The 15,121-nt window shown below is 53.3% G+C and overlaps 1 protein-coding gene across 2 annotated transcripts in view; it reads left to right on the top strand.

Annotated features, from left to right (window-relative positions):
- USHBP1 (USH1 protein network component harmonin binding protein 1) overlaps positions 1-15,121 on the top strand; it is an 18,842-nt gene extending 3,721 nt beyond the window's left edge. For both annotated transcript variants that reach the window (XM_054539896.2, XM_024237701.3), the window contains exons 4-13: positions 504-942; positions 3,499-3,624; positions 3,787-3,926; positions 4,093-4,233; positions 5,134-5,307; positions 6,832-7,081; positions 7,945-8,166; positions 11,516-11,622; positions 11,825-11,947; positions 13,098-15,121. In XM_054539896.2, the coding sequence (XP_054395871.2) occupies positions 504-942; positions 3,499-3,624; positions 3,787-3,926; positions 4,093-4,233; positions 5,134-5,307; positions 6,832-7,081; positions 7,945-8,166; positions 11,516-11,622; positions 11,825-11,947; positions 13,098-13,287 (1,912 nt within the window). In that variant the 3' untranslated portion in view covers positions 13,288-15,121. The remainder of the gene's footprint in view (positions 1-503; positions 943-3,498; positions 3,625-3,786; positions 3,927-4,092; positions 4,234-5,133; positions 5,308-6,831; positions 7,082-7,944; positions 8,167-11,515; positions 11,623-11,824; positions 11,948-13,097) is intronic.

Raw genomic sequence — 15,121 nt, 5'->3', positions numbered from 1 at the left:
TCTTCACCACCTCTGTCTAGCCTCTTCCTTGAATTCCCAGCCTCCCAGTCTCACCCTGGGATGCCAGTCCCAGAACACGCAGCTCTTGCCAACTTCCTGCTCCACTCACACCTCCCCAAGACCATAAAGTTTAAGCCCTCAGAATTTCCTGCCCAGGGCCGAGCGTGGTGGCTCATGCCTGTAATCCCAGCACTTTGGGAGGCCGAGTTGGGCGGATCACCTGAGGTCAGGAGTTTGACACCAGCCTGGCCAACATGGTGAAACCCTGTCTCTAATAAAAATACAAAAATTAGCCAGGCGTGGTGGTGGGAGCCTGTAATCCCAGCTACTTGGGGGACTGAGGCAGGAGAATCACTTGAAACCAGGAGGTGGAGGTTTCAGTGAGCCGAGATCGCACCATTGCACTCCAGCCTGGGCAACAGAGTGAGACTCCATCTCAAAAAATAAAAAAGAATTCCCTGCCCAGCATGGAGTGACTCAAGTGCCTGAGTTGGTGTCCACAGGACTGACAAGAAGGCGGATGGGGGCTCTGGCAGGGGACTGGCCTCAGCCCCCGAAGTGCCCCACAAACCTGCAGTGGAAGCCCACCAGGCCCCAGAAGCAGCCCTACAGTACAAGGAGACTGTGCCCCCTGGGAATGGGGCCCCCGATGTGTTTCAGACCCTCCAGCACGCTCTGAGCTCCCTGGAGGCAGCAGCTGCAGCCTGGCGCCACCGGCCCCCCAGCCATCCCGGGCCTATGGAGTTGGAAGGCACAAGCGAAGGGGGACCAGGTCCCCTTGGGAAGCAGGAAGGGGCAGGGAGCTGCCAGCGAGAGGCAGCTCGCCTGGCCGAGAGGAATGCCTGGCTCCGGCTGGCCCTGAGTAGCCGAGAGGATGAGCTGGTCCACACGCAGGCCTCCCTGGAGGCCATCCGAGCTGAGAAGGAGATGCTGCAGAAAGAGGTGAGTGGGCCATCCTGAGTCCCATGTGGCTCTCTGTCTGAGGGAGGAGGTGGGCCTGATGTAGGCAATATTCATTCATTCGTTCATTCAAAAAACCTTTTAAGGCTAGGTGTGGTGGCTCACACCTATAATCCCAGCACTTTGGGAGGTGGAGGCAGAAGGATTCTTTGAGGCCAGGAGTTCAAGACCAGCCTGGGCAACACAGCAAGACTGCCACCTCTGCAAAAAAATTAAAAGTCAGCCAGGTTGGCCAGGCACGGTGGCTCACACCTGTAATCCCAGCACTTTGAGAGGCTGAGGTGGGTGGATCACAAAGTCAGGAGTTCAAGACCAGCTTGGCCAACATGGTCAAACTCCATCTCTACTAAAAATACAAAAAAAAAAAAAATTAGCCAGGTGTGGTGGCATAGGCCTGTAATCCCAGCTACTCAGGAGGCTGAAGCAGGAGAATCGCTTGAACCTGGGTGATGGAGATGGCCGTCAGCTGAGATCGTGCCAATGCACTCCAGCCTGGGGGACAGAGTGAGACTCTGTCTCAAAAAAAAAAAAAAAAAAAATCAGCCAGGTTGGCTGGGTGCAGTGGCTTATGCCTGTAATCTACACCAGCACTTTGGGAGGCCGAGGTGGGTGGCTCCCTTGAGGCCAGGAGTTAGAGACCAGCCTGGCCAACATGGTGAAACCTTGTCTTTACTAAAAATACAAAAATTAGCCAGGTGTGGTGGCACGTGCCTGCAATCCCAGCTACTCGGGAGGCTGAGGCAGGGGAATTGCAGGAGAATTGCTTGACACAATTCTGCAGCTACCAGGGAGACTAAGGAGCGAGAATCGCCTGATCCTAGGAGGTGGAGGTTGCAGTGAGCCGAGATCGCACCACTCCACTCCAGCCTGGGTGACGGAGTGAGACTCTGTCTCAAAAAAAAAAAAAATGCTGGGCACGGTGGCTCACGCCTGTAATCCCAACACGTTGGGAGGCCGAGGCACAGATCACGAGGTCAGGAGATCGAGACCATCCTGGCTAACACGGTGAAACCCCGTCTCTACTAAAAATACAAAAAATTAGCCGGGCGTGGTGGCAGGTGCCTGTAGTCCCAGCTACTCGGGAGGCTGAGGCAGGACAATGGCGTGAACCCAGGGGGCGGAGCTTGCAGTGAGCCGAGATCTCGCCATTGCACTCCAGCCTGGGCGACAGAAGAAAACTCTTTCTCAAAAAAAAAAAAGAAAAGAAAGAAAGAAAGAAAACTGAGGGTGGTGGGAACAGGCCCTGGAGTGGCAGCATGACTGGCCTCTTCAAGAAACCCGAAGGAGGCCAGTGTGGCTGGAACACAGGGGGCAACAGGGAGAGTGTGGGGAGCCAGAACAGAACAGAGGGAGAACAAATGCCGATCGCGTAGGGCCTCGTGGGCGGCAAGGAGACGCTTGGGCTTTGCTCTGATTAAGGTGAGAGCCCTGGAGGGTTTTGAGCACAGGAGGGGCATGCTCGACGCAGGTGTTCACAGGCGCCCTCTGGTGGCGGAGGTAGGAACAGTCTGCGGAGGTGAGGGTGGACTCCTGGAGAGCCAGGAGGTGACTTCATTGGTCCAGACATGCACGATGGTGGAGGTTGTAGAAGTGGAGAGATGCGGACGGATTCTGGGTGATGTGGCAGATGGAACTGACGTGTGAGCGTGAAGGCTAGAGAGAAGTCAAGGACAACTTCAGGCTTTGGGACCTGCTGGACTAGAAGGGAGAGATGGAGGAGCTACAGGGTGGGCAGGTTTGGCTGGGGGTGACCAGATCTCTTTAGCCCTTGATAAGCTCAAGTGTCCATGAGACATCCACGTGGGGTCCTCAAGGGAGCAGCTACATGTCTGAGTCCAGGGCTCAGAGGAGACAGCAGGGCAGAAGGGAGACACTTGAGCATCCTTAGCACACAGGTGGCATTTAAAGCCATGTGACTGCCAGGTGCAGTGGCTCATGCCTGTAATCCCAGCACTTTGGGAGGCTGAGTCAGGAAGATCACTTGAGGTCAGGAGTTCAAGACCAGCCTGGTCAACATGGTGAAACCCCATCTCTACTGAAAATACAAGTATTTGTCAGGCATGGTGGCAGATGCCTGTAATCCCAGCTACTCAGGAGGCTGAGGCAGGAGAATCACTTGAACCTGGGAGGCAGAGGTTGCAGTGAGCTGAGACTGTGCCACTGCACTCCAGCCTAGGTAACAGAGCAAGACTCCATCTCAAAAATAAAAATAAAAATAAAAAAGCCATGTGACTGAATGAGATATTGAGAGGGAAGCCCTCATCTCAGGCTGGTAGAAAAACCTGGGGCTGTGGGAGTCCAGTCCAGAGATTCATTTTCCCCCAGAGTGGGGCCCATTTTTCTGCTGGGAAAAATAAAATCCTCAGCAGCTGAGAAACATTCCCAAGGTCAGATAGTGAGATTTTTGGCAGGCTAAGTATCCAAGCCTCCTGTCTTCCAGCTAGGGTTCTTGCCACTTCCCCAAGAACAGGCCTTGGGGAGGGAGGGCTGGTGGTTGGTTTGAGCCCCTAAGCCTGACATCCCCCTCATCTTTCCCAGGTTCAGGAGCTGCAGGATTCCCTCTTGAGGCTGGAGCCCTGCCCACGTCTTTCCCACAGCCAAGCAGGTGGCTCAGGCAGTGGTTCTAGCAGCTCTGAGGCAGACGGGGAACCCTGGGAGACTCAGGTGAGTGCGAGAAGTTCAATCCCATGGTCTTGATGTCCTTAGCCTTCAGGGGAATGAGACTCAAATCTTTGTCATGGGATCCAACAGCTTCTGGGGTTGCAAAATGCCTACAATCCCAGGCTCTTGGTGACAATTGGGGTCAATTTTATCACTTCTTCTTAGCCAGACTCCTTCTCCCTGGCTCACCCCCTGCTTCGGCGCCTCCACAGCCATTCCAGCACCCAGATCCTTGGGTCTCTTCCCACCCAGCCCCTCAGTCCTGAGATGCACATCATGGAAGCCCAGATGGAGCAACTCCGGGGGTAAGAGACTCAAATGCTGAGCTCATAAGGGCACAGGCACCTTCTCCAACTGAGTTATAAAGCCAGGAGTCTGAAACTGCAACAGGAGGGAGGGAAAGGGTGGAAATTGAGGCCTGACTGCCTTAGAAGGCCTCTGACTTTCCCTCTTCCCCACCTTCGGGGACAGGAGCATTGAGAAGCTCAAATGCTTTAACCGTCTGCTATCAGCTGTGCTCCAGGGATACAAGGGCCGCTGTGAAGGCCTCAGCATGCAGCTAGGCCAGCGGGAGGCTGAGGCCACAGCATTGCATCTGGCCTTGCAGTACAGGTCAGTGTACCCTGCCAGTGATGTCACCAGCTGGGGAGGGAATGGGCTTTCTGAGGATGGCCCCATTCCACAGAACCCTCACTGGAGAGCACCTTCCCCACTTCAGAAATTAATTTTTTTTTTTTTTGAGACAGAATCTTGCTGTGTCACCCAGGCTGGAGTGCAGTGGCGAGATCTCAGCTCACTGCAACTTCTGCCTCCTGGGTTCAAATGATACTCATGTCTCAGCCTCCTGCGTAGCTGGGATTACAGGCCTATGACACCATACCCAGCTAATTTTTGTATTTTTAGTAGAGACGGGTTTCACCATGTTGGCCAGGCTAGTCTCAAATTCCTGACCTCATGATCCGCCCCACTGGGCCTCCTAAAGTGCTGGGATTACAGGTGTGAGCCACCTCGCCCGGCCCAGAAATTAACTTAGGGCAATTTTAGTTCAGGGTTGCTAAGGGAGTCTGCATGCTTCCAGAGCTGAGGGCAGTGGGGAGAAAAAGGGTTCAGGAGCAAGTGGGGACTGGCACCTATAGAGCGAGATGTAGCTAAGTGGTTTTTTTTTCTTTTTTCTTTTTTTTTTTTTTTTGAGACAGAGTCTTGCTCTGTCACCCAGGCTGGAGTGCAGTGGTGCCATCTTGGATCACTGCAACCTCCGCCTCCCCAGTTCAAGTGATTCTCCTGCCTCAGCCTCCTGAGTAGCTGGAACTACAGGTGCATACCACCACACCTTGCTAATCTTTGTCTTTTTAGTAGAGACAGGGTTTCACCATGTTGGTCAGGCTGGTCTTGAACTCCTGACCTCAGGTAATCCTCCCGCCTCAGCCTCCCAAAGTGCTGGGACCACAGGTGAGGGCCATTGCACCCAGCCGAGCTGAGTGTCCTGAAGCACTCAGAACCAGTGTCCCATAGTGAGCACTGTGAAGAGGCATACAGGGTTCTGCTTGCTCTGCGGGAGGCCGACTCAGGAGCAGGAGACGAAGCCCCCATGGGTGACCTGCAAGCAGCTGAAAAGGAAGCATGGAGGCTGCTGGCACAAGAGGAGGCTGCCACGGATGCAGGAGCACTGCAGAATCCACAGCCAAGGTACCCCCCTGGAACCCTGGGAACTGGCCTGGTTGAAGAGTGGGGTCTTGACTGGGGAATGGGGCTCCCAGAGCTTACCACATTTGGGGGCTTGGTGTGGCTGTGTCCAGCAAGGTCGGTGTGGAGCTCACTGTGGTTGGTTGACATGAGGCTCAGCTGCAGTTGGCCTGTTGCTACTTGACAAAATTGGCATGGTGGTTGACAGACATTGCAGTTGGCATGAAGATGAATGACGATGCCTACTGGTTAAAACTGGCACCCACAGCCGGGCACAGTGGCTCAAGCTTGTAATCCCAGCACTTTGGGAGGCCGAGGCAGGCAGGCAGATCGTTTGAGCTCAGTAGTTCAAGACCAGCCCTTGTAACGTGGTGAAAGTCCTTCTCTACCAAAACTACAAACAAATTAGCTGGGCATGGTGGTGTGCTCATGTAGTACCAGCTATTTGGGAGGCTGAGGTGGGAGGATGCCTTGAGTCTGGGAGGTGGAGGCTGCAGTGAGCTGAGATTGCACCACTGCACTCCAGCCTGGTGCACCACTCCAGCCTGGGTGACAGAGTGAGACCCTGTCTTTTTTTTTTTTTTTTTTTTTGAGATGGAGTTTCACTCTTGTCACCCAGGCTGGAGTCCAATGGTCCAATCTCAGCTCACTGCAACCTCTGCCTCCTGGGTTCAAGTGATTCTCCTGCCTCAGCCTCCTGAGTAACTGGGATTACAGGCTCCCACTACCACACCTGGCTAATTTTGATTTTTAGTAGAGATGGGGTTTCTCCATATTGGTCAGGCTGGTCTCGAACTCCTGACCTCAGGTGATCTACTTGCCTCTGCCTCCCAAAGTGCTGGGATTACAGGCGTTAGGCACTGCGCCCGGCCGCAGCTAATTTTTTATGAAGACGGATTCTTGGCCAGGCGCAGTGGCTCACGCCTGTAATCCCAGCACTTTGGGAGGCCGAGGTGGGCGGATCACAAGGTCAGGAGATCGAGACCATCCTGGCTAACACAGTGAAACCTCGTCTCTACTAAAAATACCAAAAAAAAAAAAAAAAAAAAATTAGCCGGGCGTGGTGGCAAGCGCCTGTAGTCCCAGCTACTCGGAAGGCTGAGACAGGAGAATGGCGTGAACCCGGGAGGTGGAGCTTGCAGTGAGCCGAGGTCACACCACTGCACTCCAGCATGGGTGACAGAGCAAGACTCCGTCTCAAAACAAAAACAAAAACAAAAACAAAAAGACGGATTCTCACTCTGTTGCCTATGCTGGTCTCAAACTTCTGGCTTCAAGCAATCCTCCCACCTCAGCCTCCCAAAGTGCTGGGGTTACAGACATGCATCACCGCACCCGGACACCATGTGGTCTTGATGGAAGGTGGTGCCTAGTGGGGTATGTTGGTGTGACAGGGACCACCAAAGATGGCATAGACTCCATCGTGGCCAGTGAGATGGAAGGTGATGGACCCTACCAGGATTGGCATGAAGTTAACCCACCTATGTCTGCCAGTGTTGACATAGGCACCTCTTCTGTTTTCTGTAGCCCTGAAGGCAGCAGTGTGGATAAGCCCACCCCACAGGAAGTGGCTTTCCAGCTCCGAAGCTATGTCCAGCGTCTCCAGGAGCGCCGTTCTCTAGTGAAGATTCTCTCAGAGCCTGGCCCCACCTTGGCACCCATGCCCACTGTGCCCCGTGCAGAAGCCATGGTGGAGGCCATTCTGGGGGCCCAGCCTGGCCCAGCTCTTCCCCGACTGGAGAAGACACAAATTCAGCAGGACCTGGTGGCCACAAGGGTACAAATGGGCTGTGGCCACTGTGTCAGTCTTTCTTGGTGGGACAAAATCCTTTACTGAGGTTGGGGGACCAAGGAGCAAAGGAGAATTCTGCTGGGCTGAGTGCAGGCATTGTGAAGGGAGAATTGGAGCTGGGGTTTTGAGGGATTAATAGGAGTTTGTTTTCTGGGGTTCAGTTTCTCATTAGACTACAAATCTGGCTCTCCAAAATGCCCTTCCTATGGGAAGAGATGGGAGCAAAGAACACAATCTTGGGTTTGTAGCTTGGCATGAAAAACTTGAGGTTCTAGAGTTGGAGAAACTCCAGAAGTTTTCACAGAACTGCTATTTGACCTATGTAAGCTACTTGCCCTCTAGGAAATGCCATTTCTACAGCTGTAGCTTTTGTGGGAGGAAGATATTTTCACCTCATAAGAACATGGTGAATGGTGAAGGTCCTAGTTTGTTTGTTTGTTTGTTTGTTTTTTGAGACGGAGTCTTGCTGTCATCCAGGCTGGAGTGCTGTGGCGCTATCTTGGCTCACTGCAGCCTCTGCCTCACTGCCGGGTACAAGTGATTCTCCTGCCTCAGCCTCCCGAGTAGCTGGGATTACAGGCGTGCACCACCAGACCCGGCTAATTTTTGTATTTTTAATGGAGACAGGGTTTCACCATGTTGGCCAGGCTCATCTCGAACTCCTGACCTCAGGTAATTCACCCACTTCAGCCTCCCAAAGTGCTGGGATTAGAGGCATGAGCCACCGCGCCCGGCCAAAGGTCACAGTTTTTATCTGAATAGTCCTCAGTGTGTGCCTCTTGGGGCCTCAGTTTCCCTGCAGTTGACCGTAGAAGCATAAATTCTCTCCCCTCTCCTTGGTCCCACAGGAGGCCCTGGCGGACCTGATGCTTCGGCTACAGCTGGTGCGGCGTGAGAAGCGGGGCGTAGAGCTGCGGGAGGCTGCCCTCCGAGCCCTGGGTCCAGCTCACGTGCTCCTGCTGGAGCAGCTGCGGTGGGAACAGGCGGAGCTCCGGGCTGGTGGGGCAAACAGCAGTGGCGGACATAGCAGCGGAGGTGGCAGCAGCGGGGACGAGGAAGAATGGTATCAGGTGAGCCGCCCTGCCTGAACCTGGTAGGGGTAGTGGCTTACTAATGAGAACATAGCCCTTGTCAATCACAGCCCCCTTTTTTTATTTTTGAGACGGAGTTTCGCTCTTGTTGCCCAGGCTGGAATGCAATGTTGCAATCTCAGCTCACCACAACCTCTGCCTCCCAGGTTCAAGCGATTTTCCTGTCTCAGCCTCCTGAGTAGCTGGGATTACAGACACGCACCACCACATCTAGCTATTTTTTGTATGTTTTGTAGAGATGCAGTTTTGTAGAGTTGCAGTTTCACCATGTTGGCCAGGCTGGTCTCGAACTCCTGACCTCAAATGTTTCGCCCGCCTCCACATCCCAAAGTGCTGAGATTACAGGCATGAGTCGCCGCACCTGTCCTTAATGCAGCTCTTTGAATCATCTCTCCTACCTCCAAGCCTTTGTACATTCTGTGTCCCTGCCAGGAACACGGTCACTTCCCTCTTTGTGTCATAAAGTCCTCGACCTCCTGTAGATCTCAGTTTAGACATCACCTCCTCAAGGAAGCCCTCCTGGAGTGACTTCAGATGAGGTTTCCTGTTATTTATTTCCCTTATCACGGTGGTCCCAGCTACTCGGGAGGCTGAGGTGGGAGGATCACTTGAACCCAGGAGTTGGAGGCTTCAGCGAGCCACGATTATGTCATTTCACTCCAGCCTGGGCCACAGAGCGAGACCTCATCTCTTTTTTTTTTTTTTTTTTTGAGACAGAGTTTCGCTCTTGTTGCCCAGGCTGGAGTGCAATGGCCCGATCTTGGCTCACCACAACCTCCGCCTCCTGGGTTCAAGTGATTCTCCTGCCTCAGCCTCCTGAGTAGCTGGGACTACAGGCATGCGCCACGACGCCCGGCTAATTTTTGTATTTTTAGTGTAGATGGGGTTTCTCCATGTTACTAAGGCTGATCTCGAACTCTGAACCTCAGTTGATGCGCCCGCCTCAGCCTCCCAAAGTGCTGGGATTACAGGCGTGAGCCACTGCACCCGGCTTATTTATTATTATTTTTTATTTTTTTTGAGACAGAGTGTCGCTCTGTTGCCCAGGCTGGAGTGCAGTGGCACAATCTCAGCTCACTGCAAGCTCCGCCTCCCGGGTTCACGCCACTCTCCTTCCTCAGCCTGCCGAGTAGCTGGGACTACAGGCACCCGCCACCACACCCGGCTAATTTTTTTTGTATTTTTTTGGGTTTTTTTTTAGTAGAGACGGGGTTTTACTGTGTTAGCCAAGATGGTCGCGATCTCCTGACCTTGTGATCCACCTGCCTCCCAAAGTGTTGGGATTACAGGCGTGAGCCACCGTGCCTGGCCAATTTTTGTATTTTTTAGTAGAGATGGGGTTTCACCATGTTGGCCAGGCTGGTGTAGAACTCCTGACCTCAGGTGATCTGCCCGCCTCAGCCTCCCAAAGTACTGGGATTATAGCCATGAGCCACAGCACCCGGCCTTTAATTTTTTTTTTTTTTTTTTTTTTTTTGGAATCGGATCTTGCTCTGTCACCCAGGCTGGAGTGCAGTGGTGCAATCTCGGCTCACTGCAATCTCTGCGTCCCAGGTTCAAGCGATTCTCCTGCTTTGGCTTCCCAAGTAGCTGGAATTACAGGCGTGCACCACCACACCTGGCTAATTTTTGTATTTTTAGTAGTGACAGGGTTTCACCATGTTGGCCAGGCTGGTCTCGAACTCCTGACCTCAGGTGATCCGCCCGCCTCGGCCTCCCAAAGTGCTGGGATTACAGGCGTGAGCCACCACACCCAGCCTAATTTTTAAAAAATCATTATTGGCCAGGCGTGGTGGCTCATGCCTGTAATCCCAGCACTTTGGGAGGCCGAGGCGGGTGGATCACGAGGTCAGGAGTTCAAGACCAGCCTGGCCAAAATGGTGAAACCCTGTCTCTACTAAAAATACAAAAAAATTAGCTGGGCGTGGTGGCACGTGCCTGTAATCCCAGCTACTCCAGAGGCTGAGACAGAGAATTGCTTAAACCTGGAGGGGCGGAGGTTGCAGTGAGCCAAGATTGCGCCACTGCAGTCCAGCCTGGGCAACAGAGCAAGACTCCGTCTCAAAAAAAAAAAGAAAAAAAAATTATTATTATTGGCTGGGCGCGGTGGCTCATGCCTGTAATCCTAGCCTGTAATCCCAGCACTTTGGGAGGCTGAGGTAGGCGGATCACGAGGTCAGGAGATCGAGACCATCCTGGCTAACATGGTGAAACCCCGTCTCTACTAAAAATACAAAAAATTAGCTGGGGATGGTGGGCGCCTGTAGTCCCAGCTACACGGGAGGCTGAGGCAGGAGAATGGCGTGAACCCGGGAGGCGGAGCTGGCAGTGAGCCGAGATCATGCCAGTGCACTCTAGCCTGGGCGACAGAGCGAGACTCTGTCAAAAATAATAATAATTATTATTATTATTATTATTTCAAACAAGGATTAGACAGGAGCAAGGACTTCCCATGGATCTCTAGTTTTTTTTTTTTTTTTTTTTGAGACAGAGTCTCACTGTGTCGCTCAGACTAGAGTGCAGTGCTGCGATGCCAGCTCACTCCAACCTCTGCCTCCCAGCTTCAAGTGATTCTCCTGCCTCAGCCGCCCAGTTAGTTGGGACTACAGGTACCCACCACCGACCGAGTCTTACTCTGTTGCCCAGGCTGGAGTGCAGTGGCATGATCTTGGCTCACTGCAACCTCCGCCTCCCAAGTTCAAGCGATTCTCCTGCTTTAGCCTCCCAAGTAGCTGGGATTACAGGGGTCTGCCACCATGCCAGACTAATTTTTGTATTTTTAGTAGAGACAGGGTTTCACCATGTTGGCCAGGCTGGTCTTGAACTTCTGACCTCAAGTGATCCACCTGTCTTGGCCTCCCAAAGTGCTGGGATTACAGGCATGAGCTACCACACCTGGCCCCTAAATTTTATTTTTAGAGATGAGGTTCGAGACCAGCCTGGCCAACATGGTGAAACTCCGTCTCTACTAAAAATACGAAAAGTAGCCGGGTCTGGTGGCATGTGTCTGTAATCCCAACTACTTGGGAGGCTGACGCAGGAGAATTGCTTGAACCTGGGAGGCAGAGGTTGCTGTCAGCCAAGATCATGCCACTGTACTCCAGCCTGGGTGACAGAGTGAGACTCTGTCTCAGAAAAAAATTTTTTTAATTAAATAAGATATTTCCCTTATCAGAGTATAATTTTGCTCTTATTGGTGTATCGAACCAGATGGGGGTCTCTGAAAGTGCAGCAGCTGCCACTGTCTGGGCAGCTTCAATGTCCAGTGTGGGCCAAACATGGACTTGGACTAGGCTAGTGTCACTTTCTTGTCTTCTCCCTCCCTTAGGGCCTTCCTGCTGTCCCTGGTGGCACCAGTGGCATTGATGGTGGCCAGGTGGGCAGAGCCTGGGACCCAGAGAAGTTAGCCCAGGAACTGGCAGCATCGCTCACCAGGTGTGTGCCTGGGTCCTGGGCTGGGCGGGGGGTGGGCAGCCTATATGACAGCCCCCGGGGGTGTCGTCTGCAGTAGAAGCTAAGGTGTGCCCCTGTGTACAGGTGTGTTTACATGACAATACTGTGGGCAGGTGGGGAGGAGGAGACGTGGGAAATAGGATCGGCTGGGGCTCTGAGCCCCCTCTCTTCCCCTTGGCAACAGGACGCTGGACCTGCGGGAGCAGCTGCAGTCTCTGCGCAGGGAGTTGGAACGGGTGGCTCAGAAGGGGCGAGCCAGACGGTCTCAGAGTGCCAAGCTGAACAGGGATTTATGCAAAGCCCACAGGTAGGACCCCTGTTCTGCACTGCCCCAATCCCCTGGCACCATCCCCCACCAGGATCTCAGAAGTATCCCTGGCTCTCTCTGGGCCTTAGCATTCCCCGCTGCCCCAAGATAGGCAGTAAAGGCCAGGTGTGGTGGCTCACACCTGTAATCCCAGCATGTTGGGAGGCTGAGGCCGGCAGATCACTTGAGGTCAGGAGTTTGAGACCAGCCTGGCCAACGTGGTGAAATTCCATCTCTACTAAAAATACAAAAATTAGCTGGGCGTCTTGGCACGTGCCTGTAATTCCAGCTACCTGGGAGACAGAAGAATTGCTTAAACCCAGGAGGTGGAGGTTGTGGTGAGCAGAGATCACACCACTGCACTCCAGCTTGGGCGACAGAGCGAGACTCTGTCTCAAAAAAAAAAAACAACAGGCTGGGCCAGGCGCGGTGGTTCACGCCTGAAATCCCAGCACTTTGGGAGGCCAAGGCAGGCAGATCACCTGAGGTCGGGAGTTCGAGACCAGCCTGACCAACATGGAGAAACCCTGTCTCTACTAAAAATAGAAAATTAGCCAGGTGTGGTGGCGCATGTCTGTAATCCCAGCTACTCGGTAGGCTGAGGCAGGAGAATCGCTTGAACCCGGGAGGCAGAGGTTGCAGTGAGCCGAGATTGTGCCATTGCCTGGGCAACAAGAGCGAAACCCTGTCTCAAAAAACAACAACAAGAAAAAACAGGATGGGCATGGAGACTCACACCTGTAATCCCAGCACTTTGGGAGGCTGAGGCAGGCGGATCACCTGAAGTCAGGAGTTCAAGACCAGCCTGGGCAACATGGTGAAACCCCATCTCTATTAAAAAATACAAAAAAATTAGCTAGGCGTGGTGGTGGGCACCTGTAATCCCAGCTACTTGGGAGGCTGAGGCAGGAGAATCACTTGAACCTGGGAGGCAGAGGTTGTAGTGAGGGGAGATCTTACCATTGCACTCCAGCCTGGGCGACAAGAGCGAAATTCCGTCTCAAACAACAACAACAACAAAAAGACCAGCTAGCTGGGACCCTTGGAGACCCAATGTGAAAGAGCCCCTATTCTGGGAGTGGGAGTACACGGCCCTTGCCTTGGGTGGAGTCGGGGGCTGTTTCCTGACCCAGCCATCCACCCCTTCCAGCGCCCTGGTCCTGGCCTTCCGAGGAGCCCACCGGAAGCAGGAAGAGCAACGCCGGAAGTTGGAGCAGCAGATGGCACTCATGGAGGCTCAGCAGGCCGAGGAGGTGGCGGTGCTCGAAGCCACTGCAAGGGCCCTGGGGAAGCCCAGGCCTCCCCTCCCGCCTCCCCAGCTTGGGGATACCTTTCTGTAGGCCCCTTACCCAGCCATGTCTGGACATGCCAGACAGCTGTGGCATGTCATAAACTGTCCTGGAGTGACATCATGTCATTTTGCATGATGTGGCATGTTGGGACACATTTGGCGTGAGGGAAGCTGGTGCACATGGGTGTCTAGGGCCTGATGGGGTGTGGCCAGGCAATGCAGAAAGACTCAGCTGTCTTTGGCCTGGCACCAAGTGGAATGTGAACTTCACATCAGTGGGGTCAGGCCAGAAGCAACCTGGGCTGTGGGACCATGTCCCTGGGACTGACGCATTTTGGGGGTCCGTGAGGTTGCATAGCCACAGCTGAAGTTCCAACTGGCCTGTCTCCCGAAGCCCAGGGAGGGATTCATGGGGACTGGACAGAGCTTCTCCTGGCAGCCCCTTCCCAGGGAGATGCTGGGTTTGGCTGGCAGATTTTCCTGAAGGGGGCCGGGCTCAGTGGTGCACGTCTGTAATCCCAGCACTTTGGGAGGCCAAGGTGGGTAGATCACTTGAGCCCAGGAGTTCAAGACCAGCCTGGGCAACATGGCAAAAACGCATTTCTACAAAAAAATACAAAAATTAGCCAGGCGCGGTGGCATGTGCTATAAAGCTATTTAGGAGGCTAAAGTGGGAGGGAAACTTGAGCTTGGGAAGCAGAGGTTGCAGTGAGCTGAGATCACACCACTGCACTCCAGTCTGGGTGACAGAGTAAGACCCTGTCTCAAAAAAAAAAACAGGCCAGGCGTGGTGACTCATGCCTGTAATCCCAGCACTTTGGGAGGCTGAGGCAGGGAGGATCACCTGAGGTCAGGATTTTGAGATAAGCTTGGCCAACATGGTGAAACCCCTGTCTCTACTAAAAATACAAAAATTAGCTGGGTGTGGTGGTGTGTGCCTGTAGTCCCAGCTACTCAGGAGGCTGAGGCAGGATAATTGCTTGAACCTGGGAGGCAGATGTTGCAGTGAGCTGAGATCAAGCCATGGCACTCCAGTTTGGGTGACAGAATAATACCTTGTCTCAAAAAAACAAAACAGGGCCGGGCACGGTGGCTCACGCCTATAATCCCAGCATTTTGGGAGGCCAAGGCGGGCAGATCATAAGGTCAGAAGATAGAGGCCAACATGGTGAAACCCCATCTGTACTAAAAATACAAAAATTAGCTGGGTGTGGTGGTGCGTGCCTGTAATCCCAGCTACTCGGGAGGCTGGGGCAGGAGAATCGCTTGAACCAGGGAGTTGGAGGTTGCAGTGAGCCGAGGTTGTGCCACTGTACTCCAGCCTGGTGACAGAGCGAGACTCCGTCTCAAAAAACAACAACGACAACAACAACAATAAACAGGCCGGGTGTGCTGGCTCATGCCTGTAATCCCAGCACTTTGGGAGGCCGAGGCGGGGAGGATCACCTGAGGTCAGGAGCTTGAGACCAGCTTGGCCAACATGGTAAAACCCCCGTCTCTACTAAAAATACAAAAATTAGCTGGGTGTGGTGGCGCATGCCTGTAATCCCAGCTACTCGGGAGGCTGAGGCAGGATAATTGCTTGAACCTAAGAGGCAGGGGTTGCAGTGAACCGAGATCGCGCCAACAACAAGATCGTGCTCGGGCAACAAGAGCAAAACTCTGTCTCTAAATAAATAAATAAATAAAACACAAAACAAAACAAAACAAAAAGGAAGATGCCTATATTCCAGAAGGGAGACTGAAGCTGGAATGGTTCAGATTCAGGGTGTGGATGAGGAGTTGCTACTAACTCAAAGCTAAGGTCTAGGGTTTCTCGACTCCATGTGGTCAAGTTTGGCTGTAATCCCAGTGTCTCAGGAGGCTGAGGGAGGAGGACTGCT

The sequence above is a fragment of the Pongo abelii genome, chromosome 20 (genome assembly GCF_028885655.2).
Source record: "Pongo abelii isolate AG06213 chromosome 20, NHGRI_mPonAbe1-v2.0_pri, whole genome shotgun sequence".
Taxonomy (NCBI): Eukaryota; Metazoa; Chordata; class Mammalia; order Primates; family Hominidae; genus Pongo; species Pongo abelii.
The sequence above is the reverse complement of the archived record's forward strand: the minus strand, read 5'-3'. Positions and strand labels throughout refer to the sequence as shown.